Consider the following 26,938-nt stretch of genomic DNA (forward strand, 5'->3'; position numbering starts at 1 on the left):
CTAACTAACCAACCCATCAGCAGACCGAGTCCGCACAGGGAAACATGGGACTGCGGAGTCACCGAGGGGGGGGAACTGCTCTCTGAGACCCACCACAGTAACTCTGACCGTCCTGGAAAAGAAACCTCCATCTTTTCTTCACCTGTTTTTCAGACTTTTTCACTCTCCTGAAGGACCGGAAGAGAGAAGGAGACGTTAAATGACATCCGTGTGTTTCTGATACCTGGGGCAAATTAAAGTGCCACACCTTCTACCTTGGACGACAGGTAGGCTCAAACTCGGTTTTATTTTTACTTTAAATAATAATGATAATTTTATTTTTTTTTAAACTTACGTTTAAATGCGCTTCATGGTGAAGTTAGAGTTAGAAAGAGAAGTTAAAGAGGAGTAATTAGACATTACTTAACGCAGCGTCGACAGGTGGACGGTGTTAGCCATATGGCAGAAATCAGCATCACTTCCCAACAAGATGTAATAAAACACTATAGTAACAATAATGGCTGACATTTATTGCAGAAAACCTACCCCACGGTTAGCTTTTCTTCAGAGGTGTCAGTATACACCTGTTGCGCATCATGGATATTTATAAAAGCGTTACAAAATACTAAATATATGTGTTATTTATAAATAAAAGCGTCACAAAAAAGTAAATCCGTGCGTCATTCATAGATTACAGCTTTCACCGTGTGTAAGCTTTACCACAGTTCAATTCCTCATTTTATATTTTTCTAAATATAAAATGACTTATATTTTGACTTTTATACTTTGTTTTGGTGATATCCTGCTCCATGGGGAGTCAGGGACATACAAATGTCCATAACAGAGGGCTGCTGTAGAGGTGAAGTTAATGAGTGAATGCAGGGCTGTTGTTTGGTTGCTCCTGATAGGTGGAGGTGGGAACGGAGGAGGTGGTCCTGCACACATGGCTGGCCTTGGCTTGTGTTTGCTCCTCTAACATGAGGCTGAACTCTGGACCAGAACAAACTCATGTATTACAGCGGTGTAATGCATCACTTGGTGTCTTGAATTTGCAGTGGCAGGTTTTTCCTGACAGCGTTGTGTTGTGGGTTGTCTAAGCCCCTCTCTTTTTTGTTGCCTTTAGTGGCAGCTCAGTGCTTAAAACAAAGTATTAAAAGTGGATGCAAACGAATCGGCTCTGTGCTTTGTTGCTGCTGAGCTCGGGACGACACCTGCAACAGGAAGTAAACCTGAGCTCGGCGTTGTTGTTTACATTGCGATCAGATATCGTGTTGCACAAATGGTGTGCTAGAGATGAGGGAGGTGTTGATCTGTCATAGTGGGAAAACCAGTTTCCTTTTTAAAAAAAACTATATTACAGCACAGGAATACAAAACTACAAACATTCAAAGCTCAGAAGACGTGACCAGCTCTGAGAAAGTGCTTTTTTCCCTCTTTGGCTTCCCCACATTTTGTGAAGTTAGTTTATATTGACATTTTCTGATATGCCAACATAAAAAAAAGCATAAAATTTTGAAGAGGAATGAAACCAAACATGGGTTCACTTTTTTTTTCACAAAGACAATCTGAAAGGTGTGGTGTGCATTTGAAATCGCCCCCAGCCCTCTGCAACGCACACACTAACACGCCTTTGCTGTTACGTCTAGAAATGAGTTTTTCACATTTTTTGTTGCAAAATTCCATAAGTGCTGTCAAATTTGACGGGCAGTTGGACTTTGACCATGTCATTATAACACCTATAAAAATTTCAAATACAATGACTGGTAATACTTAAAATTATACTGAGAGCAATGTTTTTAGGCTGCTATAAACATAAATGGGTATTTTTGATATAAGACAGATTCTTACTCCTTCCCATCTCTCGTTTCAGACACATGCTCATCTTGTCTGATGCCTGAAACTCATTAGTATCAAGTTAAGAGTCTAAACTTCATTGTTTTTGTTTAATAAAAGAAACAATCTGTAAGAAGCATCATGCAAATAACAAATTCCTTAATTTTTTATTGGTTTAATACCAGAAAACTATCATGTCCATTCCAGTGGACGTGGAGTCAGACGGGGTTACGTGGCTCTACCATGTAAAATCCAAGTAAAATACATTGAAGTTTGTGGCTGCAATTTGACAAAATCTGGAAAGTTTCAAGATGTCTGATAACTTTTGCATGGCAATGTAAGATTTTAGTTTCAAATTCATTTTGGTTGAAGGTCAGAATAATTTTGAGGAAACATTCATGCTCGTTGTCTTGGTCATTATTCAGCAAGGCTGTGAAATTAACTGGAAAATGCCAGCAGCAGCAGCAGCAGCAGCAGCAGCAATTTTCACAATCAGTATAATCACTGTAATTGTTGTTTATCGAACAAAAGCAATAAGTTGCCTCCTTCAACTTTTCAGACAAAAGATGTTTTACATCATTATAGATGTTTGGTAAAAATGTTCCCAAAAGCACAATTCATTTCAAATGTCGAAGTGTGGAAAAAAACTATCTATTTTAAAAAATATAATATCAAATGATCACTATCATGGAAAAAGACAGAGAAGGATCTTATCAGTGATATCCGTGTCATAGATAGCAAAGCATTCAGTGTTTTACAATGAAATATTTTTTTTCGACTTCAAGAATCAGTGACTTTACAGTTTGTTGTATTTGAATACAGGAAAAAAGCTGGACTTTTCACATTTAATGCTTTTAATGAACAAGGAGAACAAAATCAAATTACAACTAATTTGGAGGTAGTTGGCACATTTCCATTACTGGCTGAAAGTTTGGTGAATGACTCATAAATCGAAGGCTAAGAAGGTGTTTTTCTTATCTGAGTGAAAATATGTGTTGAGTCTAACTACAGTTGGTGACATTACAATACAATATAGCTTTTTATTGTTTTCTCCAAGTCAAGTTACATCTGCCTAGATACAATGAACTCCAGTCAAATTTGCATTCTCACTTTGTTTGTAAAGGAGGATGTTTCTTTACATCTGTCAGAAATATTCCAAGAATTTTCACCTACCAGAAAACATGAATGCTGGATATAGTTTATAAATTTGTCTTACACAAGTTGCGTTGTGTATAATAAAAAAGAAAAGCTGCTCCCTTTTCTACATATCAACAAGTATATCAGGCACAACTTGCATGTATTTTTAGTCAAATTGTGTGTCGTCTTTTATTTTCTTAACGCCTTATCTCTATATTTACTCTTACTTGAAGTAACATTTTTGTCTAACACCCGGGATGGTCATTTGGTAAATGTTTAAAATTTGACAATCCATCTGTTTTATCTCCATTTAACATGATTTGTGTAGAGATTGTGTTTTCTTTCTTAGTGCGTTTTATTGGACTTTTATACAATAGACCAACATAAAGGATTGCATGATTGTAAACTGGAAGGAAAATGTGAGGTGTTTTTCAAATACTGTGCAAGTAACAATATGGCGAGTGTGTTGTGCATTTGTGTTAAGCACTTTTACTCTGATAAACCAAAATAACACCCATTGCATACTGCAGAAGTCACCTAACTATTAATACACCTGTGTCTGTATAAATCTGCATTATGAATACAAAATAAAAATTAACACTGCACATCATCCCCATGATGAAGCATGGTGGTGGCAGTTAGGGCTGTTGTTTAGTAATCGAGTAAACTATCGATTATTCTTATGATTAATCGAGTAATTGGACAAAAAAAGATAAAGTAAAACATTGGTCAATCTCACAGAACAGCAGTATTACTATCGCATATCAACATCAGTCCAATTTTTCACAGTTGAGCTTCCCCAACAATAACTTTTTAGAAAATTAACTCGTAACAATAATAGCTCACTTTCCAACTTAACCTGCAGAAAAGTTATACAAACATCTGAAATTATATTCAATTCAACAATAAAGAGGCAGGCTCACAAATACGCTTATAGAAAATTTCTATACTCCAGCTTTTCATTTATGTATTCATCTTCAGTCAATTTAATAGATGAACTCTCACCTTGCCCAGACATTTATAGTTTCTGTGTTCATGTTAGCAGCGGGATTTGACACCTTCGTTCGTCACACACAGAAACTCATCTACCAGCTACTTGCCGTCACAATGAGCTCCGCCTCTCATTTGTTGAGACCGGAATGATATGAAATCAATTTTCCTGTTCATCCATAAAGCTACACTTACTTTAATCATCTAATGCACAGCCGGCTGCAGTGTTCAGTCTATCCGCTCACCTGTATAAATACACCTGCAGCGCTCTTCCCTGCTGTTTGCTCTGAACCGCCACCAGGCAGCAGCTCCAGGAGCAGAAAAGACTACCGTACTCCAGGCATCGCGCCAGTCATTTTAAGGATGCTTATTGGTCCACCGAAAAACGACAAAGACCCAGACATTATCACCGATCAATAAAATCCTCCCAGGCCGAACTTGAAAACTGGACGTTATGCCGCTAACACTTAGCTTTCGTCAACAACTCAGACGGAAGTGAGAGCTTCGCGCAACACAATTAATAACCTGGCCGGAACATGGTGCGCTAAATAATAAAATATAACTTAATGAAGCTTCGAGGTAGATAAATTTTCCTTGAGGAATTTTAATAATCGAGGTACTTGAATCACTCAAGGACTCGTTTCAGCCGTAGTGGCAGCATCATGCTGTGGGGTTACTTTTCTCCAGCAGGAACAGGCGGATTCAGTAGGACTGAATTCATATGCACGGCAACTATTCTGATTATCATTTACAAAAAGAAAAGATAACTTGTTTCTACTTAATAATTCTGCGCTGCTTTACATAAAATCCTCATGAAATAAATTACAGTTTGTGATGATTGTAATAACTTGTGCCCGGCAGTTTCTAAGAACACAGTGATCTTCACTTTCTACTGACCTGAGCTTTACTAACCATGCATTATTTAAAGCGGCTCTGCAGACTTGTTTTCCTTCTGAAGAAGAGTTCAGGGCTCCTGGGCGAGGAGGAAAACAAGCAGCAGGCCTGCTTGCAGTGTAACACAGAACAGGGCAGAGCTATTGATAAGTGTGGGCTGCTGGGTAATACAGAAGAGACGGGACTTGTTTACTGCAGACTGCCGCCCGGGGCCGTGTGAGGGAGGCATGTTAGGAGACGGCACATCGCATTACACCCACAGAAAGACACCAGCAGAGCCAGTCGGCTTCACCATGTCTGAAATCTGTAGACGGGTTGTAATGTTTTCTCAACACAAGCTTTGTAGAAATTTATCTTCCATATGACTCACCCTGAATGCTCTTCCCTAATCACATCCGGCCTATTCAAATCAGCCACCTCGAGGTCACACTGCTGAACACACCTGTCAAACACTCAGATCTAAAGCTGCCGTCTCGTTCCGACCGAGCTTCGACTTCTTTCCATTCCGTGACACACGTTTAATAGTTTTTCTGAGCTTTTCTGTGCGAGCTGTAATTGAAAAAGTGACACACTAAAACGAATCAGATGAAAAGCTGCATTTCCTTTATGGGAAGCGTTATCGGGTCAGGAAGGGGTATCTCATCATATGCTATGATAAGTTATGAAAAGCAGTACAAAGCTGTGGCTGAGGCTGTGTCATTTTTCTGTCACTACAAAGACTTTGAAATACAGTGTTGACATCTTAGCTTGGACCTAAAAGCCTTCCAGCTGATAAGAGGTCTTAAAATGAAGCATCTTATCGAAATGCTGCGGTTTGCTTTCAGCTGAGAGTCACACAAGCAGCAGGCGGCAGGGAAATACTGTCAATAAGGGGATTGTTCTCGGTATTACTGCAAGACTTCAAGTTTGTCACTTAAATGATAGAAAAATCCAGTTGAAGCCAACTGAAACTAAAAGCTTGTCAAATCTGTGAGAAGGTTTGGTGGACAGTTAAATCTTTTAATTTGAGTGATCGCTCACAAATTAAAATAATCTTCACACATCAGATGAGTCTTAACTCTACAGCTTGATGCTTGTCTCATGTGAGATTACATGTTCGCTGCCAAACTGTAGTTGGTGGTGACTTTTGGCAGCAGGGGAATAAACCTGTAAAGAGTTTTTTGATGCATTTGTACACAGTAAACCCCCAGCATTCACAGGAGTTAGGAACAACAACTAACTCCACATTCACACATGAGAGCCACTTTAAAATGCTTGCAACTGTCTGTTTTGATAGTTCAGACACCAAATATACTTCTTTATGCATTAATATGCACATTAAAAACAGTCTTAGCACTTCACTAGAAAAGTGTAACATCTACTATGCTCTTTCTTATCTCTGCGCTTAGGGATACAGCCAATAGGCACCAAGGAAATTGAATAGCCTGGTAGATGAATTGTATGGACTTGTCCTGCACTTACACTTTGGATATCCTGAGTTCCTGAGTTTACTATTAAACTTTAAGCATCTCTGTTTTCTTTTGTTGCAAATGTCAGACTTTATAATCTCAGGATAATCTTTTTCACAAAGTAAATAAAAAGAAAAATCTTGCACACTTCTGACTTCACAATGCAATAGAATCTTATTTATAAAATCATAAATGTATGCCTTTAATCAAGAAAAAAATGGCCTTTTATTTTGCAAATTTCCAGGCTTTAGACATCAGAGAGGATTCACGCTTTCTCTTGTAAATATGGAAAATAAATCTAGATGTTTCTTATTTGGCAGAAAATTAGTTTTCAGCTTTATATTTTTCTTGATTTGCAATGCTTGTATTACTCAATTTTATAAAGCTAGCTGGAAAATGTAAGCTATGTAATGCAATTGTTGAATGTTAAGATTTTTCTTCTGATAAACAAACCAATAATCAAAAGTGTTACTATGTTATTGACATAGAACCCAGATAATAAGTAGCCTATCCAGCTACAGGAGAAAAATTAAGTAAAATTTAATATTTCCATCACAAAATTAAGGTTTTATTGAAAAAGTTGCTTCTAGCTAAAGTCTGAGATGTTTGCATTTATAAAATGTAGTGACAGCTTCTTAATAACTTTACCTTAGAAAACATTTATCTCAGTGTCATTGTAGACAATAAGGATATCAGAAATAACTATTTTATGCAGCTTAAATATGTATTTTAGAAGTTAAAGACCTGGTCAAGTCATAAACTGAACTATTTGAACATATTGTCTCAACCTGAGGAGATACTATAGACAATCTGTTTAAGGTTCTTATTATACAGTGTGTCACAGGAAGTTATTTCTTCCTTAATTAACACTGTCAGGAAGATGAAGAGCACAGGAAGATAGCTACATGCTATAATTCCACCAATTATAATAGGTTTACAGCCATTCATAACTCTAGGTCAGAGTTGCAAAACATGTTTGACAGCAATGAAATTAAATTAACAACATGAAGTATCTTGATCCAAAGGCAACAATGAGTTTAAAATTCACCCTGCTTTGCATTAGAGTAGTATAACGAGTTGGAGCAGATGACTTAATTTATCCCTGTCTCCCCCTGGGCTTTTGCTTTCTTTTGCAATGTGGAGACAGAGAAATAATCTTCAAAGTGCCGTTCCTCAAGACTTTTTGAAAATCTGAAACACAGTCATACAGCAGATTTGACTCTTTCAAAAGGCTTTAAAAGAAAACTCAACTGCTCGTCACTGTTCCTACAAAACCTTCACAACAAGAGCCTTAAGCATATGCTGCACCGTCAACTTCAAATAGTTTATGGTAAAACTAATTACAACAGTTTATGGTGCTCTGCTCATAAAAAACATGACAGCCTGAATGGTTGATGTTTAAGGCCACAGGCTGTATTTAGTCGCTGACAGATATTATGTTATACAGGAGACATTGTATGCATGAGTGATGAACTGTTGAAAAAACTATTACTACAACATCTCAACTTAAAATCATCTCCTCTTGTACCTCCTCTTTATATCCACTCCTTGGTGTCCAAAATTTGAAAGAAATTAGTTTAATACTGCTGACATGCATAGAAGATTCTTTGCCTCTAAGGGTGTAAAATTATACTTAAATACAATAAAAACTGTTGCCAGTTGCCAATATTTTCTGTCCACACCAACTAATTTGTAATATTGTAAAGCTGGCAGCAAGTACAGTTCTTCTCTTCCATGTTTAGAGATTGAAGCTTGTGCGATAAGGTGGTAAAATGGCCATTTTTATCTCTTTGTCACACTCCTACTATGACTGCCAAACCGCCGATGACACCGCAGTCACAGTTGTCACTACCAGTCCGTCTCACAACAGCAAGGCGGCACCTCGTTCCTCACGCCTTGAATCCCACTGGGATCTCACCCTGGCGTATTTGTAAGGAAAGACCATGCAGGGGAAAAAAATTGTACTTCTGATGCAGTGCCTACAAAGACGACACGCTAATGGAGAAACAGCTTCGGTGTGCCATCTGTCCCTGCAGAGGAGGTGATCAGAAAAGCCGAACAAAGCCATGAGCATCAAAACAGAAGGAAGGTTTCAGAAGGAAGGTTTACCTCAAGTATAAAACATCATATGTGTATCGGCTTAATCCAAGTACTTGAAAGAGCTTAAATACTTTGTTTCATGGACATCTGCAGCCAGTTCCTCCTATTATATAAAACTGGGATGCTGTAATGTGATCCAGAATAATAAATATTGGGATTCTGGTAGAAGTTAGCCTAAATGAGGCTGACAATTTTTATTCTGTTCGGTTTTTTTTCAAAAATCTGTCTATTAAATCCCAGCCTGACATCATTGAACTACAGGTAAAAGAAAAAAAGAAAATTCTCTCATTAAATATAATGATAAAGTCACTATAACCATTTATAAGTCAGTGTATCAGTTATCTTAGAGACCAAAAAGTCACCTAGGAAACTTCACTATATGTTTTCAGTCTCTGTAAATTCCAGACAAACTTTCTTAAAATATAATTCAAAGTCCAGAATTTTATGGGAGGCAAATTACAAGGAGCCAGACTGTTTTTTGTCTCTACCAGGACTCTTGATCAGCAGTTGTCTGGACTCTCTGGAGGTCTTTTATTGTTTTTCTTTAGACTTCAGCTACTTTTTCAACAACTTCCTGTCCTGATCTCACAGCAAAAAGTCAGAGACTATCCATAGACACTTGTGTGTGAATGTGTATCAAGGTTTTAAACTTGTATGGTATCAAATCACAAAAATATTTCCATCATATCTATCATTTGCTCTGTGTCACGTTGTCAAGGGTGTTCCCACAAAGGTGATGATGATATAACCAGTTCCTAGCTGGTTGTATAGAAGAACCAGTTTCCACAACCCAGCCTCACGTCGTTATGACACTGTAAATGTTTCATCTAGTCAGTGTTTGATCCTCCCTTTATTCTTCTGAGATTTTATGGAGCATTGGAGGGCGAGACTTGTGAACAGTTTTCACCATCACAATTTGTTAATGCTCTTTTAAAAAGCAAATGTTGTTTATGAACGCTTCATTTTCCCGTCAGCCAGTCCCTGTTCGGATCACTAGTGGCAGCATTGAAAAATCAGACTCTAATCTTACTTTTTGTTTATCCTGAAGCTTTGTGTCTTCAGGATAAGCAAAATCCGGCAGATCAAAGACAAAACACATTTAGGGGTTTTAAATAAGGGGCTAACAACGTTTTGATTGGTTGCTGGCCTCCAGTAGCCCACCAGTAACCGCTGATGAAGGTCGTTCATTTCTCTGGCTCATTTTGGGAGTCACCTTGTTGGTCCTAAATCACTGTATGCTGTCTGTCAAACTGTTATCTTTGGTATTTTCAAATGATTCTATTAAAAATCATGTCTTTTGTGGGAAAATATTAAGTTTGAAATTGTTATTTTAAGTTGTTAAGTTGTTATGCACAAAGGCAACAATGATTCATCGTTGGAGTTTGTGATCCTTTCTTATGCTCGCATTATTCATAGATCAGTTTTAACAAAAAAAATAGTCCGATCCTGGATTGAAAAATGAGTTCAAACGTTTAACATTTTGGCACTCAAAGTGCAAAGAAAAACTGAATGCTTTTTCAAATGTCAGAATAACTAGTTCAGGAAATAAGAATAAAGTCTGTTTGCTTGAGAGGAAGGTCAAGAAACAAAAGATGACTCAAGACTTTTAACACGACTGTATTTCACATAAATATGTTATGAAGTTTCCCGGCGCTGTACCCATCCGCCACACTAGCATTCAGCATACATGACCACCTCTTCTGGCTTGCAGGAAAATTTCCACCCTATGTCTAAAGAGGAAGTCATCTTAGGTCTGGAGAAAAAATGGAAGCACTGAAAAATCTGAAGATGAAAGATCTGAGGTTGCTTTTGGATATTTATTCACTTACAAAATATTCCAAAAATCTGTCATGGCTGATTCTGAATTAAATTCACAAAGTTCCCCCTCTGATAAAGAGCAAGAAACCTAAACAACAGACAGTGAGGTGGATGTCATGCCAGTTTTCCTACTTTCTTGTTACCACACCCTTCCCAGTGTCACCCATATGAATATGATCTCCCTTCTCACTGTCCTGTCAAACACATAAAACACATACTGTATACTGTGATGAGCCCCAGGTTAGTAGCGACATATATAATATGACTTTATAATGTGTCACATTATACACAGGGCTAACATAAGCTAAATGTTCCCAATCTCAGATAACCTGACTCTGGGACCGCGTCTTTGTTCACTCTGAGACCTACTTTGGAGAAATTACCTGCACACACCAGGAAGTCCTATGAAGTTTTGGCCGAAACAGGTTATTTAAGCTCCCTGTATTTGTTTCTCTACCTGTATTTTGGTCTTGAGTGATGGTTTGTGTAATGTTTAGACCAGCAACTGAACCTCAGCGCTAAACAGAATTGCTTATGGATGGATTTTAGTCTTCCAAGAACGCAGCAAAAACAATTGGTATCAGATATGCAAGACTGAGAAGAGGCCACTACAGGGTGGTGGAGTAGGAATGTTTTGTGGTTAAAATCTGGAAATCAAATCTGCAAAGTGACATTCACAGGAAAATTTACCAGAGTTTGGGTCTTTTTCTACAAAAGGAGCTGTCATCATAGGACGTCTCAAACTAACCAGGAGCCAGTTTGTATTTGTCTAATCTGAAGTTATTTTGCAGTCACTTGGGAGTGACTGCAATAAATATTATATCTACCACAAACAAGTCACTCATAGTTCTTTTAGTTTCCTCAGGAATAATTGTCTGTTTATTGGCCCAAACAGTCTATAGAAATAGGTTGCAATTACATCAAATTAGACTTCTGTTCTGAACGTTTCATGATCTCCATAATTTCTTTTACAATACTTAACCAATAAGTATGGTGAAACAAATACTAAATAAAAAGGTAAAGTTCTGAAGGGTCCTTAAATGAGGTAATTCTACAGTTAAGACTTTATTTTGTATTTAATCTGAGTTTATTCTATTGTTTTTATGTGGCTGACACGCAGAAATGCGTAACTCCAATACTCTTTTTATCTCTATCCTTTTCTCTATATCTTATTCTATACCCCAAGACTATAAAAATATATATATTTTTTTTAAATTAATTTTGGGACTTTAAGTTGTAACTGTTTCAGCGATAAATACGGTGGAGTCAATGATTAATAAACAGCAGCTTCACAGGCTTTGTTGGTGCGTCTCTTCATCACAGCCTCCTCCCTATGCAAACTTTACTGGGAAAAATGTCATCATAGCACAGGCTTCACATTGAGTCTTAACCTGAAAGCTGGCACTCAAGAACCCTTTCTGCACATAAGAAGTTGTCCTGTTAAACTCTAACTGATATCCAAATGAGACTTGGGAGATTTTCAGCTGCTTCCATTCACTGTTCCTAGATCATGTGTAGCTGTTCTGTGTCGTTTCTGCTGGCCTTGATTAACTCCACTTCAGTGGGTCCTCACAGCCATCCTGTGAAATCAAAATCACTTTAAAAGATGCTCTGCATTAAACAAAGTGTTAATTCTGTTCATAGCAAACTGTTGACATTTTTTTTTTCTAGTTTAGTTTAGGATTCTGTCATTCCTTTTTTTAATTTAAGTTGCGGAAAGTAGTTTTAAGTACTTAAAATACTGTAGGAGACCAATCAGTGACTGTTCTGTAGAAAAATGTTTGCTCTCATATCAGACGATTGTGCCGGTCGTGCTTACAGTACCACATACATCATCATTTTTATTTCATTCATTTTATTGTATTGTTCTCTTTTTGATGCAGCAGCTTCATAAAACTAACTCACACAGTGTTGTTACATTTTTAAGTGTTTCATTCACTCTGACAGTAAAATCGTCCATTTATTGTAACACAAAAAATTCCCGTTTATGAATAAGAAAGATAAAACTGGAAGGACTATTCTCAGCCTTGTCCTTCGAGGAGAGATTTTCCTGCTGTAGCGAAAGCTCATGAATGTCCCTGACTGCCAATTCTGCAGGTATTCCCTAGATCAATCCATACCACATTTCGGAGACACTCTACAGCAATCTCGATTTTATTGCACCTGTTTCTCCGAGATGAAACGTTTCAATTTCCCCTGCAGGAAGCTCACAAAGTGAAGAAATGGGGGCCCGGCCAAGCTGAAAAATCATTCTTCTTCAGTAATCGTCCGGCAATCTTCCCCATCATAAAAAAAAAAAAACGAGAGCAATATGTAATATATTGAATGACACAGGCAGCAGATAAGGCACTATTATTGCCAACCAACAATGGCCAATAGCTGCATGAATGATGGTCATTTGATGCACAGATTGAATCTGTGATCTCATTATGAGTTTGAAAAGTCTCCAGGAAGGCTACATGATTGGTTATTTGGATGTTCGGATGTGAGTTTCAGCCAGCAGAGACCTGCTGTTGTTGCTGCTGCTTATCGTGAGAACCTGCAGGAGGTTGGGAAGCCTGGTATTACTGATGGGTTTGCAGAGTTGTTTAGAAATTCTGCAGGTATTTCTGCAGAATTACCTGCAGAAATAAGACTTATAGCCCTTCCCAGATTGAGGGACAGTAGCAATTTCTTATGTAAGACCATTGCTGATGTGTTTCTTCAAGGCATTGTCAGTGTGACACACTATAAGACCAGAATCCAATGTGAATGATGCGGAGAAAATCATGTCATCCTTTACCTCACAGATTAAAAAGAAAGCTCTTCTGTTTTCCAACAGAGAGCTTCAGTGATTATTTTTACTCGACCATCCTCCTCGCTGTGTGTGGTGGCAAGATAAACTCGGGTCTTCATCCATTCTTTTCAGTTCCAGTTTCAGTTGTTTTTAATTATTGATCAAACTGTGTTAGCGAGTAGCTCCTTCTTTTGAGCTTTTTCTTTTCCTGTCTTAGAAAGATTAATACGTATCTGTTTTACTTTAGTGAAATGTTCACTTGCTTTTTTCTATTTTGAAGAGTGCACAAAACTTTTTTGATATTCTGGTAATGTCAAAAAATTTTGCAATTGCCGTGTTTCCGTTAAATAAGAAAAGAAGTTAAAGTCACACGTGAATAAGTCTGTTAAAGTAATAGGTTGTTAATAATCATGACAGCGACGGATGTAAACAGTTAGACAAGATATATTTATATTTCAGCTCGCTAGCGCTCATCCTCAGCCATCAGAGTAGACATCAGTGTCTTATTGAGGCATCAGAGCGACAAGCTATAAGGGTATACATGTATAAGGCATGTTTGGGAAACTGGAAGGACTATTCTGCCAGTTTTCAATTTTTTGCAATTTTTCAAAAGAGCTACGGATTCAACAGTTTTGAATGATAAACTCAACCTTTGATGATTTGAGCGATGCTGTTAGACCTCTGGTGGACCCAGCTACAGCTAGCATGACTCGTGGTGCAAAACAGATGATTCCATTACAGAGAGAGTTTAAAGCTCTTTGGATCTGAGAAGACAAGATGTGTGAAGTCATCAGTGTGTAATAGTTACGGTTACTTACGGTTTATGGTTATGTTTTTTATTTATTTATTTATTTTAATTTTTTTAATATTTTTTTTCAAAACACCACTTGTGTACCTTCAACTAATTTTTGCAGCAAATGTAATGTTGACTGTTGATTAGACACAGATTTTTCCTTCTTTGTTGTATATTTCCTTCAGACCACCAAAGTAAAAGCCGTATATATTTTACTGCAGTGACACCTAAGGTTAAAACTGGATCTGCATGAAGTGTAGAATATTTCAAAGCATTAACAGCAGAGTCACCTGACTCTCTCGGTGTCGAAGCTTTTCCAGCATGGATAACATTCAGCAACGTTTCTCAGTAGTGCAGTTCCCATCATCTCCAACCTAATGAAGCATTTATCCTGACATGTTTGTTAGGTCATGTTTAGGTCACTTTGTTAACTTTAAATTACATGAATTCATGAGCCAATATCACAAGCCTTGTGCAGATGGAAAGACTGAGTACTGAGTTATTTGAGGAACAAGTAGCTTCAAAAACTGAAAGCACTCAGCTCTGTTGTATAAAGCGAGTTTATTTGGATTCATTGTTTGCTGAGTTGCAGATATTATTTACTCTGTAACCATTTCCTCCATTTCTCATTTAACAGAGAAGCTTTCTTGCTTTTGTCTAGAATTTGAAACTACAAATCAAATTCTTTGTTGAATTGACAAAAACAATCACTTTAGAGAAGATCCTAAAGCTGCCAATTGTTGCACTTCAGCAGAATAAAGTATTTCTGTCTTCTATCATCTTAGTCAGCAAACACATTGTGGCAGCTACAAGTAGGCACTCTGGAGCCTAAACATACCGTTTTTCGGTGGGGAGTTGTCTTTGACTTTAAAAGCTAACACTCTCTCCGCTATCTGGGAGCCTTTTTTAGGTGGCTCTGTTGCCATTCCTGGCCTGCAGGACGAGTTCTCCTCCGAGGGGACTTTTTTGCTGAGCGGGAGCAGGATGGTCAGCCCGTGGCAGTGAACGCCACAATCACATTGTCAGCATTCAAACAGCCCAGAGACTCTTTTTGCCTTGCAAATGTGCAACTCAACCCAACTCCGATGCAAACCAGCTTTTTCCGACCCAGTGAGGCAGCCATTAATCATCCTGTCTTGCATGTTTGCTCTCAGTGGACGTTGAAGTCATTCTCTTCTTTAATCGAATATGCGCATTGTGGCTAACCATAGTTTCTATCACTGTGTGCTCAACAAAATGAAGTATTTCACATTTTTATTGCTGAATTACATTTTCAGGAGACTGAATTTAATTAGACTCATTTATCGCATTTTTAGGAATATTTTTTAAGTATTAACAGAGTTTGTGTACTGGAGAAGTGATTCTGAAATGTTTCTTGATGTAGAAAAATGTTTATAATTTTGTACGTAAAGTACAGGGACTCTTATTGCTGATATCAGTAATATGGTCCCAATAATAGATCAGGGCCATCATTTGTAAAACATAAAGATTAGCAGTCAACAAATCCTAAAGAAAATATAAAATGACAATATTTATAATAGATACAGTGGTGTTTGTGATATGAAAAGCTGAGACTGAGTCTTCCATTTGTTCACATACAATGTGACATTTTTTACTTTTGCACCATGATGGACTCCTGTCACTGCAAGCAGTAAATCAATTAATCACATGATCATTTCCATTCTGATGATTTAATATTTTTTGATCTGCAATTTTGTTTACAGAGATGCTTGCAATTTGTTTACATAGTCAATTTTATTTATAGTTTCAGTTGTGTGAGGTTTTTTTTATTTTGTTTTATTGGTCTTTTTTTTTTGTCCGTTTGTTGGATATTTAAAATATCTTCCAAAGTTAAGCATTGAAAGTTTATTGATCTTCGAGTAGGCAGACTTATTGTACCGATATCATTATATTACTTGAAAATGGTCTCAGAACAACAATATTATCATTAACAATATAATAACATGTAATTTCTGGGACAGTTTATTGTCCAGAAATATTATTGTTACATCATAAAAATATGGAATTTTAACAAGGCTTGAGCCACTATACATAGATTTATACATTTAAATCATAAGATTTGAGTTTCTTTTTGCACGTTTCTTTGGCATAATTATTCATTATTGCAGTTTATAAAACTTGTGGTAAAAAGGAACTACACCTCTCAGGTTTTACATATGTTGTACACATTCAGTGTTTTAAGCTACATTTAGTCAGATTTAAATCATTTTAGCACTTAGTAAACACTTGGTTGTTTCTTTATTAAAGCCCAGAACTGATAGAGGGTGTATCTGCTTTCTTATTGCCATGACTGTGTATTTGGCAGGATGGTGGGCTGTGGATGCTTCCCAAATTAATCCAAGCAGCCTGGAAGACTTTGAGGCAGGCACATTAAAAGCACCCCTGAGAGCAGAAAGCAGCAAACACATATCAGTGAAATATGGGATATACATAATGCACCAGAAAAGAAATGCCACTGCAAAACAATAAAGCAAGAGACGGAGTGTGGTAGATGAAATGGAGGGAGAAATCTGCACATCCAGCAGGCTGAGGGGACGGAGAGGTGGAGCTCTTCGGAGGATTATTGACCTGCTCGAACGTGAACTGTAATTGTAAAAGTTGGCTGATTGTGACTGCAGCGTTCTCTCAGGACCAACGCAACTCTGCATGGATGTGACGCTTCTGGAAGCCCTCAGGGGAAATAAGCTCCTCTCCTGCTCCGCTCCTGCAAGATAAGAGACCCTCCAGCTGGGTGGGTGCCCTGCCAGAGCAGCAGTGTGTGAAACAGGGTCCGCTATTTAAAGTGCAGCCTGTCGCAGCATCCGGCCCCGGCGGCGACTCGAAATTGCACTCTCTTGGTTTTTAACCGTGAATGTGTCGGAGGCCTGCGTGAACGTGCCGATGACTGTGAAGCGGAGGGATTGTTGCTGCCAGGTTACGGTCAAGCCCAACTCAAATCATAAGGGTCCATTTGGATGAGGAGAATATGAGGCACTTGGAGATGAGAGGATCGTCATCATGATGAGCCTTTTTTTTTCTGCAGCCTGAATGCTTCTGACTCTAAACTCAGCCGCAGACCTGCAGGAGGATTATTGGATATCTTGTGAAAGCTAAACCAGATTCTGTTGCTTTTCAACAAATATATAAGGCCTCCACCTAAAGAAGGACCTGTTTGTAATGAAACCTGTGCAACCTGCTATTACATGAATAACCCAACTGACCTTGCAGCTGTTTAATCAATACTAACATAGATCAGTTTTTCTGATACCAGCTGGAGGTCAGGCACTTTCTTACATTCCTAAATCTGGCTGCTTTCAGCAGGGATGCTTAAGCCCAACAAATTTCATAAAATGACGCAACAGCTGCCATAGATTGATCTCAGGTTAGCAAGAAATCCTGAAAACGTATCACTGAGCTGCACTGATTCTGCTTCATAGTTCAGGTTTTAGCCCACAAAATTAAAGCTCCCAAGTTTTATTGGATGATTTCATTGCTGCAGTGCTTGGAAGCAGTCACGACTTTAAACTGAAATATCAGGAGACTGTCGTAAAGTGAGTCCTCAAAGGAGTGCTATGGTACACCAACAACATTTTCTTATTGCTTTTAATAGCCTAATAAAAAACTGCTTCATTTCAGATGTGCTTAAGATCGTCTTCCTTCATACATTAGGGACGGGGATCTTGAGGCACTTAACGGTTCAATTTCATTCTGATTCAGAAAGCTTGGATGCAATTATTGAAATGAAATCAGACTAGTATAACGCTTCTTCCTTTTTCTTCCGTCCTTCCTGCCCACCTTCCTTCTGCACTTCAATAGGTTCTTTAGTACATCCTTGTTTGATTACCTTCTTTTTTGGATTATTTTATTCCTTCCTTCATTTTCCAGTCTGTGGTTTGTTTGGCGATTAGGGACCAAATCCAAAATCCTCAGATCTCCACTAAACACTTCTAAATGCCTATTTTAATAGTTCAAACACCAAATATACCTTAATATGCGTTAAAAAGTATTGAAACCATCTTAACATACAGCATAGTCTAATATTTACCACTCTTTGGGGGACAGCCAATCAGCACCAAGTAATGTACTTGGTGCTGAAGACACTTTGCAGACGCCAGCCAATAGCATGTCAAGTAGCTTTGCCCCAGGTATTTCAGCTTCCCAAGCTGCAAAATTCCTTCAAATATTTTAGATATGCGCTACAAAAAAAATCCACAAATAGACAGATTTTCTGCAAATAACTTAGGGTTACATTCCACGTAAAAATCTACCAATAGGTGAATCTGCAAATAAACGGAGGCCCAGTGTGAAAGTCAAATATTTGACAGGAAAATCTGGAGAAGAGTGAAACACTGAAATCCCTGTTGGTGACATGCTGGCCATGACTGATAGAGTAAATGGAGATGTCGGCGATTTGTGACAGAAAAATATCTGCAAGAGTGACAAGAACAGCTTACGAGACATTAGCGAGACACGCTATGATGCATAGTTTATAGATGGTGAAAATAACATAAGAGCAAAGCTGAAGATTTAAACTACAGTCCTATGGGGATCAGTGTCTCTACGTCAGTCAGGCAAAGCTCCTCGCGTTTATTCTTCATTAAAAGACACTGTGTCCTCTCCCTCCGTCAGTCTCTGTTCCTCCTTCACTTTGAGACAAACTTATTCAAAAGTCACTGATTAATTATTTACCCAGGCAATGAAATGCCACAGCCTGGTGAAGCACACCACCAGGAGAGAAAAGGTCATTCCCATCCTGAATGTTGTTACACGATCTTTCACACCCACGCGCAATCACACATTCGCGGACAGACACAGACATGCAGGTGATCGATGGCAATAACAACTTTATCAGCGCTTCAGGCAAACACAGCTTTCATCGTCGTGACCAAACACCAATAAAACCGAGAGCAAAGCTAAGTGATCAGGTGAAATCTTTAGGAAAAAGCTTTCATTACAAAGCCGTTCACATGTCAGAGGTGATCAATAATGCTCCCTGATTATCAATCTGAACCCGAGACCCGTAACCTGCTCTTGATCAGCTCAAATATGACGTCCCGTCTGTGGGTTGAGTTGCTCTGTTCTTGGTGCTGCGCCATTTACTTCCAAGAATGTGCGGTTGCTTAATATTTTATTGGTTTGTTAATGTGTCTCCACAGCAACACAACACATCTGGCCAAATGGGGTGCCAATGCTGCCGGATGGTGAAAAGGTAAGATGTTACTTTAACTTTATTCTGTGTTTTTGTATCAGTTTTACTTTGCTTTCTTCTCCAATATATTGTGAAGATTTTTTATTTTTTTTAAATGAAATTCAGTTTTCATATTTATTTTAATTGGGAACAAACAAAGGATATTCTATTGACAATCAAAACATGAAGATAAAATGTATGAAAATTATTCTCACTCACCAGAATGTGAGGGAAAAAATGCATATTATGCTGTTCAAGAAATATAACTGTCTGAACTTTAATTGTCTGTAAGAAGACAAATAAAGCAACAAATAAATAAAAACTGGACCAATACAGCAGATAAATTATTGGAATAACTAATTACTATCGCTACTGGTTAGATTTATATTAAGCTAATATTTAACACTTTAAAGTAAATTTGGATTATGAAAATCTGTTCCTCTAAACTAAAATCACACACCCAGTATTCGCCGAGGTTAGCTAAAATTTGCGGATATCTGAGACTTCCCCCCAAAAAACACTTAGAACCGCCTAGTTTAAAAGCTCAGACACTAAATGTAACTTATATGCCTCGATGTGAACAGTGGAAAGGGTTTTAGCCCTACCGCAAAAGCTAATATCATCAGTAATATCATCACTATTTTGATCTTTCTGTTGTTTCCTTCGTTCTTGGTTTTCTGCCATATTCATATTAAAGCCCAAAGCCCAATGTAGTGTCACAGTGTAATTACAAATTTATTCATTCATGTTATGAATGAAGACCGATGGGTCTAAACAGAAAATGAGTGGAAAAGCGGAGGGAAGCTTCTTGACTGACTCATTGGATTGTTTCGAAATCTACTCGCTTCATCTTTTTATACCTAACTTTACCTATTTAGTCTCGCCAGGCTTTCTGAATTTGCTATTTCTTGTTTTAAACCAGGTGAAGTTCTCACTGTCAGGCGAGGAAGCAGCTCTACTGTAGCTAAAGCAACAGGAAGAAAAAGTTTCCTCGGGTTGCTTCGAGCTGCACTTCTCTGACTGAGAGGGAAAAATACCTTCTAATAACCACATGACTACAGAGTTGATTCACTTTGGGAACAGTGACTGCACTGCTGCAGGGCCATGTGTGCACAAATTGAGTCCATAGTGTTGAGTTTGAAAATACTTTTGAATCTGATTGTTTTTAAGGAAAAACATGCAAAATATCTTGTGTTATTTTAGATCAAAACATGTTTTAAATTCAAAGAAACATCTGCGTGTTTAACTCCCGGTAACCCAGATCTAATGACAGCTGCACCTCTGAATGTTGTCCTTCTCTCTTTCATCCTCTCACTGTTAGGTTCCTCCTCGGTGCCGTTTCCAGCTTTTTGCTTATCCACATAATGATTTCTTGTCTCGTCAGACAGAGAGAGCTCCATTTATAACACGTCTGCACAGTGCGCCTCACGTGGACTTTTAGTACGAACCGTGAGTCGATATGTCAATAGCCAGCACCCTTGGTTACTGTATTTCTCTCCAGGACTGTCTGCTCATTAGAAGCATACAATGTATCGTTGTCAAGGCTCGACGTCGCCGTGCTTTCCGAGGTGAGCGCGGTCACAGAGCGCGGCCAGGAAACGACTTTCTGATTGGAGATTAACGAAGGGCCTCAAAGTGCTTTGCATACCAGCGTAGTAATCCCTCAACCCCTCCCCCACCTCTTTCTTTCACACTTTTTCTTATGTCAAACACACACATGCGAATGCTTGTGACACAAACACATACCTCCATAATTGTGGGGAGTGTCACATTTCTGGGATTAGCAGAGTTTGAGGCTTTAGGTTACTGGGTCAACGAGGAGGACCTGCCGTCCACCCAGTAAAAATAGAAAGTATATAACTCTGCTGATCTGATAAATGAGCAATTAATTAGAAGCATACACCTGAATTTTATTGTACATTTCTTTGGATTTGTGTTAAAGCTGCCTACTTCCTGCATGGCGGACAGGAAACATCCAGGAGCTGCAGAAGCACAGCTATAAACATCAATGTACTTTTTTTTTGTTGTTGTTGTTGTTGCTTTTTTATAACTTAGCAACACAAAATGAGACATATTTGCAAGGTGGGAGTAAAATGATGATTTAAATTCTTTGCAAATAAAACCTGGGGGGAAAAAGTCAATCATAACCTGGTCTGTGTTAAATCACCCATCCTCTAATCAGCTTCCCTGTCCCTGCCTAACCTCACAGCTTGAGCCTGCCTTTATTGTGTTTCATCGTGGAGTTGGTGTGCCAGAGCTCTGCCACAGATAATATTTTATGCAGATAGAAAAGGTACATGTTGGTCCCCTGCATAGTTTGTGGCAAACTGGACTAGTTGTTTTTATGTTTGTTTTTTTTCTCCTTAAAATGATGTTCTGCTTTGTATTTCTCATTGTAAACATTGGAGGACTGGAATTGCAGATCCTGGACTTTAACTAGTGTCAATATCATATTTGCCTAGGATTTGACAAAGTCATAATTAGGGTCCAGGAAGCGCTTTTCTCAGTCTTACACCTTATCGATCACATTAATTCAGGAGTTTCCTTCTAAATAAGCATAAACTAATAAATATACAGGGTTTCAGTAAATACTTTGGAGCAAGAGTCAACAACCTTTACAATCCTTCAGTCCAACTAAAAAAGACTTGTTAGAGCCACAAATGATACATGACCTTTAAAAATTGACTGCAGGAAATTTATTTGAAATATAGGTTTGAAAGTAAATAAAAAAAAATAAAACTTATGCAGAAACGAGAACGGATGTGTTTCCTTCAGGAAGATGTTGAAATTAATGAGAAAAAATTCAATCTAAGACAATATCGTTAGTATTTTTTATTCTGTCATGGAAAATCTATTTATGCTATTAAAAACCTGCATTTGTGAATAACTGCAAAAGATTACTTATTTAAGTGGAGCTCTGGAGCCACAAGTTGCAGACCCCAGATCTAAACTCCACATGAAAATCTGTGAATACTGAACCGCAATTAGGAAGAGGATCACAGTGAAACAGTAACAATCAGTACCATACTGCCAGTGTTTGTGATAAGCAAACTTTGTCAATTAGACCTCATCTAGCGACAATGCTGTATAGCTCAATTTTTTTATCACTGATAGAAGATAAAAAATAACCCAAAATAGACACAGCTGAAGCACCAGCTTTTAAAAGACTTCCTTTGTCACACATTGGCATCTGTGATTCTGACATCACCTCCATTTACAAGAGAGAAGCTGACCCACTCTTATCTAGACTTGAAATATGTTCCAGGTATAAAAATAAATGCCTTATTCCTTGTTCTGTTTGTCCACTACAGCAGGAAGCAATAAGAGAAAATCACAACAACAGGCCATGTGTTTGTTTGGCTCTGTGAAAATTGCTTTGAGATGAACTGGATGGACGCCTGTTGTTGATGAAAATGCAGTTTCATTCTCCTGCCAGGCTTTCTCATCCCCCCTCTAAGTATTATTGGTCGTTTCTTTTTCCTTAGTTAAGCACAAAGAGAGCCTCTCGCCTCTCTGAAAACATGCTCAAGATTTCACCTTTGGCAGAGGACACAGCAGCAGAGCTGAGGAAATGGAAAACATTCATTTTCTCAGCGTTCTGCAGTGAGAAGATGAGGGTGTGAAAAAAGAAAGATGCAGGGTGGGTAAGAGGTGCTTAAGTCAGAGGGGTGAGGCGGTGTGTGGGCGGCTGGAAGAGGACGGAGAAACCCGAATCGGTCGATACATTTGAAAACGATCTCCTTAATTCTCAGAACTTGGGCTCTTTGCTCAAAGGACGCTCGGATGGAGAAGCGTAAAGTTACAGCAGGTTAGAGTCGCAGCTGCATCACGGTGACATTGAAGGAGACAAAAGGATGAGAGCAGGGAGCACCTTAAGAGACGCGAGCTGGAAGCAGCTCAGCTGGAGTCAGGAACATGGTGATGAGATGGAGAAAACAAATGAAAAGGTCGTCATGAAAACAAGAGGCTCACAGTGGGTGACGTCTGACAGCATCTTACAGGAAAGCCTCCGCGCTCTCAGTGGTAGGGTCTAAGTGTGAACGAGTCAGCCTGTTCTTCTGTCCTTGAAGGAAAATCCATCAGAGTGGGATGGGGGGGCGGGGAGGGGGGTTAGCAGAGCCAGTGAACACAGTTTACAAAGGAAGTGAGAATTAATCATCAAAATCTTTGTCAAAATCAGTTTTGCAGACGTCAACAATCAGAGGATTTTCTGCTATCGAAAAATTGTTTTTTTGATTTACTCAATGTGGATTTAAATCATCATTTCTTAATTCGGCCATTCATTATCCAACTGGTTATATACTAATGGAAAATGAGGTGGTGTTTTCATCATTATTGTTGCACATTATTATAAATCTGTCTGTGCTGTCTCACAGATGAAGTCAGACCCACTTTTTTACCCGGTGCTAATGAACAACCATCATTCTGTGAGCTTTTTATGAAGTCCTGTTCATGTTTATGTCTCGGTGGAGTGGTGGCTCTTGGATAAATCCCACCCTGGGCAAGTCCCGCCTTCTGCTATGTTCTAACCAATCAAAATACAGGAGAGCTATATTCCTGGGAGGTCAAATTGTCTTCCTCAGGGCTGCCAACATCCAGTGATGTAATGCGACATGATATGATCTTTTCATGACAGTCTGAACAACAGGTCTGATTCTTTTCGAATGCGACTCTGGCCACATGCCTATCCGATTCATCCGAACTGAATGCAACTGATACTCAACAAATCTCACTATTCTGCATCCTGATACGCGCAAGCGGGAAGAATAACAACAACCACGACGGACTATAATGAGAATCAAATTGTTTATATGCTGCTCCGGTCGGACAACAACTTCAAATATGTAAGCTATGCAAACAACTAGGGGTGAGAATTTATCGTATTGTTTATTGTTATCACAATAGTAACACAAAATGTCACCCACTCCTACAACTGACAGATGCTTCTTTATCCGGTCCCTTCAGCATCTCTCCACCCAAAAGCTGTTCTACTGCCGCCCTGGGCAACTGCCCATGTCAAAAACCCAATCCATCTCTGTGATTTACATTTCTGTGTCTTGACTTCCCCGCAGCTACATCTACGACCCCTCAACGGCGGTGGATGTGCGGAAAAGCGACTCTGCATCCAGCTCCCTCTACCAGGGCCAGCACCACGTGGGCGGTGACCCCGGCCGCAACCCGCAGGGCGACCACACCAAGCAGAAGCAGGGCTTCCACAACCTGGGCTACAGCAAGTCCAACAACAGCACACTGAAACTGGAGCATGACAACAACCAGGTCAACCACAGGCTTCACTCGGCGCCGTCACTTGCAAAGGAAATGCACCAGCAGGCGAGCGCGCCTCCCGCAGGTGGCAGGCTGTACATCATTGAGCCAGAGGCGGTAGGACGACGATGGATGGATATCGACGCAACCCAGGTGCCTATTTACCCCAACGTACAGCAGTACGAAGACCACAGGAGCTACAGCGAGCCGCAGCACGAGGCTATGACGAACGGGTGGGACAGCTCCATCACCACCTGCAGCATGGCAGGCAGGAGCCCGTCGGTGGACGAGATCGACGAGGGCGTTGGGGGGACGCCGGAGCATCTTTGGGACACCGGGGACGAGGGCAGCGTCTTGTCCGTGGACATCCACACCAGCACCACCAGCTTGTCCTCTGGCGGCACGAGGGATGAGGTCACGCTGCCAAAGACTGCGGACGTTTCCACCGAGGAGAGCGGTTTCTCTGTGACGAAGAGCGAGGATGAGGAGGAGGAGGTGAGGAAAGACCAGGCGGAGGTGCAGAGCGTCACGGACTCTATGGTGGCAGAGGCTCTTGCTGCTTTGGAGGCCGCCACCGCCGGGGAGGATTCCGATTAAAAAACGAACCCTTAAAGCTACAGTATGTAACTTTTACAAACAAAATGTGATTTTTAAATATTTGTGGAAACTGTCACAATTTCGTGACGATATAATATGAGGCAGATAATCTGTGAAAAGATCAAGATCTTCCAAGAAATGTACTGCTCCCGGTCAAAAACAACCAATCAGAGCCGGGAGGAAGGTCTTAGCGCTGTCAATTACTCTTGTGTACTCTCTGCTAAATGCACTAATGTTGAAGAATCTAATGGTGAAGAATCAACTTACCACTCCAGGAAAATTGTTTATCCGCTGTCAGAGGTGACCATGCTAACTAGCCTTCACATTCATGAGAGCCTCTGTTGTGGTGAACCTGCTGTAGCGTAGCACAGCAAATGGGGAGGGTGTGAGCAGCGCATACATGAGGGTGATTACAGAATATCTGTCTCATAGTACACTGTCATAATATGGTGACAGCTTTAACAAATATATTAAAAAAAGCTATATTTTTTAAAATAAAAGTTACCTAATGCTGCTTTAAAGCAACTTGACAGAACTATCAGAACCGCCATAAAACTTTGCCAAAGTTCTGAACAATGGAGTTTTTATGTACGGACATAAAACAAATGAAGGAAAAACTCTGTTTGCTGGAAACAGATTTATTTTTGAAGTTGTGGACAATCTTTCCTGTGACGGAGGGATAATATCTGCCTTGTGAAGGAGGCTTCATTTTCAAAGCTGCAGCTAAAGAGACTCCAGTGTCTGGACCGAATACTGCCTGCAGCTGAATCATGATGCGCCTAACACTCCACGCTCCTAATACGTTGTAGGTACTCCGACACGGACACGACATCAGCAGGATATTTTAATTATGATACATAACTATGGTTTTATTACGGGAGTCCACATTTCTTTAGTAAACACAGGCCCTGCTTGCAAACTCTTTAGGAATCCATCCATTTAAAGTGCCAGGCATACTTTGAAACAACCACAAACTCCAGTGTGTTTTATTGATATTTTATGTGATCAACCGAGACAAAACAGTTTCTAATTTTAAAGTGGGAAAATTTTATTTTATTTAAATTTTTTATGAATATGTGAATAGTTAGAAATGCACTTTTAAAGTAAATTCTTCATATAATCGTCTTTGATTATATAATTCTCGGTTGGGTTTAGGGTGGGACTTTGACTGGGCCACTATTAAACAGTTAATTGATGTAAAGCACATTCTTTAATATATTCCCTGGTCGTTTTAATAGAGTTTATTTGGAGGTATGGGAGTAAAAGGGGTGAATATAAATGTATGCCACACTTTTTATTCTTTTTATTTTTGATAACGGTTTGAACCTTATTGTTCTGCTTCACTATCTTCACACACTCTTTGTTGTGGTCTAACATAAAATATCAATGAAATACATAAGTGTTTGGGATTGCAACGTGACAAAATGGAACAAATTTCAAAGGGAAGGAATGCTTTTATAATGCTGTGTAACTAAGAGAGACGGAAAGGTCATGAAATCCCTTTTTACAGGTGATTTATTGTTAGTGTAACTGTATTGCGTTTTGGTGTTATTTATAAAGTCTTCACCCTTATCTCACATAGAAACTGGGAGTATTTAACGGCCAGAAAAGAGCAGAGTTAGCCTTTATTCATAGCTTTTCTTATTTTATGTCCTCATTAATTTCAGAATAGCACAACAAATATAAAATCCGGCTGCAATTATAAACAGAAAGCAATGGAAACATGATTCATGCACATAATTAATGTAAAAAAATGTTTTATTTTAAGAAATGTTTTGTTTTTGCCTTCATTCCCTAGCTTTTACAGCCAAGGTTAACAAGCCAAGCAAAGGTCAATTAGCCTCAGGGCACACCTCAACCACACAAGCGCCTGCTAACTTCTTGTTTTTTTTTTTTTTTTAGTTTTAAAGGTCAAGCTTTGGATTTGTTGTCTAGTCTGTGACATCCGTTCAGTTCATGTGCCTGAAAACGAGCTAATTAAGGCTGACTGATTCCTGAAGAAGTAATCCGGATGAAATGAAGGAGAATCCCCATTTTAATCGTTTGCCTGCCAAATCATTTCCCCTCATTGCATTTGTACCGTAAAATAAAATCAGTGTAATAAAGGCTTTGTGAAATAA

At 39.0% G+C, this 26,938-nt stretch overlaps 1 protein-coding gene across 1 annotated transcript; it reads left to right on the forward strand.

Moving 5' to 3' along the window:
• On the forward strand, positions 1-26,938 carry LOC102222371. Its single transcript, XM_014470890.2, has 3 exons — positions 1-266; positions 18,925-18,977; positions 24,029-26,938. Exons 2-3 carry the CDS (start codon positions 18,946-18,948, stop codon positions 24,816-24,818), a joined length of 822 nt encoding a protein of 273 aa, XP_014326376.1. The 5' UTR covers positions 1-266; positions 18,925-18,945; the 3' UTR covers positions 24,819-26,938.

This window comes from Xiphophorus maculatus, chromosome 14 (assembly GCF_002775205.1).
Source record: "Xiphophorus maculatus strain JP 163 A chromosome 14, X_maculatus-5.0-male, whole genome shotgun sequence".
Lineage (NCBI taxonomy): Eukaryota > Metazoa > Chordata > Actinopteri > Cyprinodontiformes > Poeciliidae > Xiphophorus > Xiphophorus maculatus.

What these genes read in the sequence shown, in the direction of transcription:
- LOC102222371 (XM_014470890.2), top strand. Translation starts at nt 18,946, where the DNA reads ATGGGGTGCCAATGCTGCCGGATGGTGAAAAG. An exon ending in TGCTGCCGGATGGTGAAAAG is followed by an intron (nt 18,978 to 24,028) that starts GTAAGATGTTAC and finishes ACTTCCCCGCAG; the next exon opens with CTACATCTACGACCCCTCAA.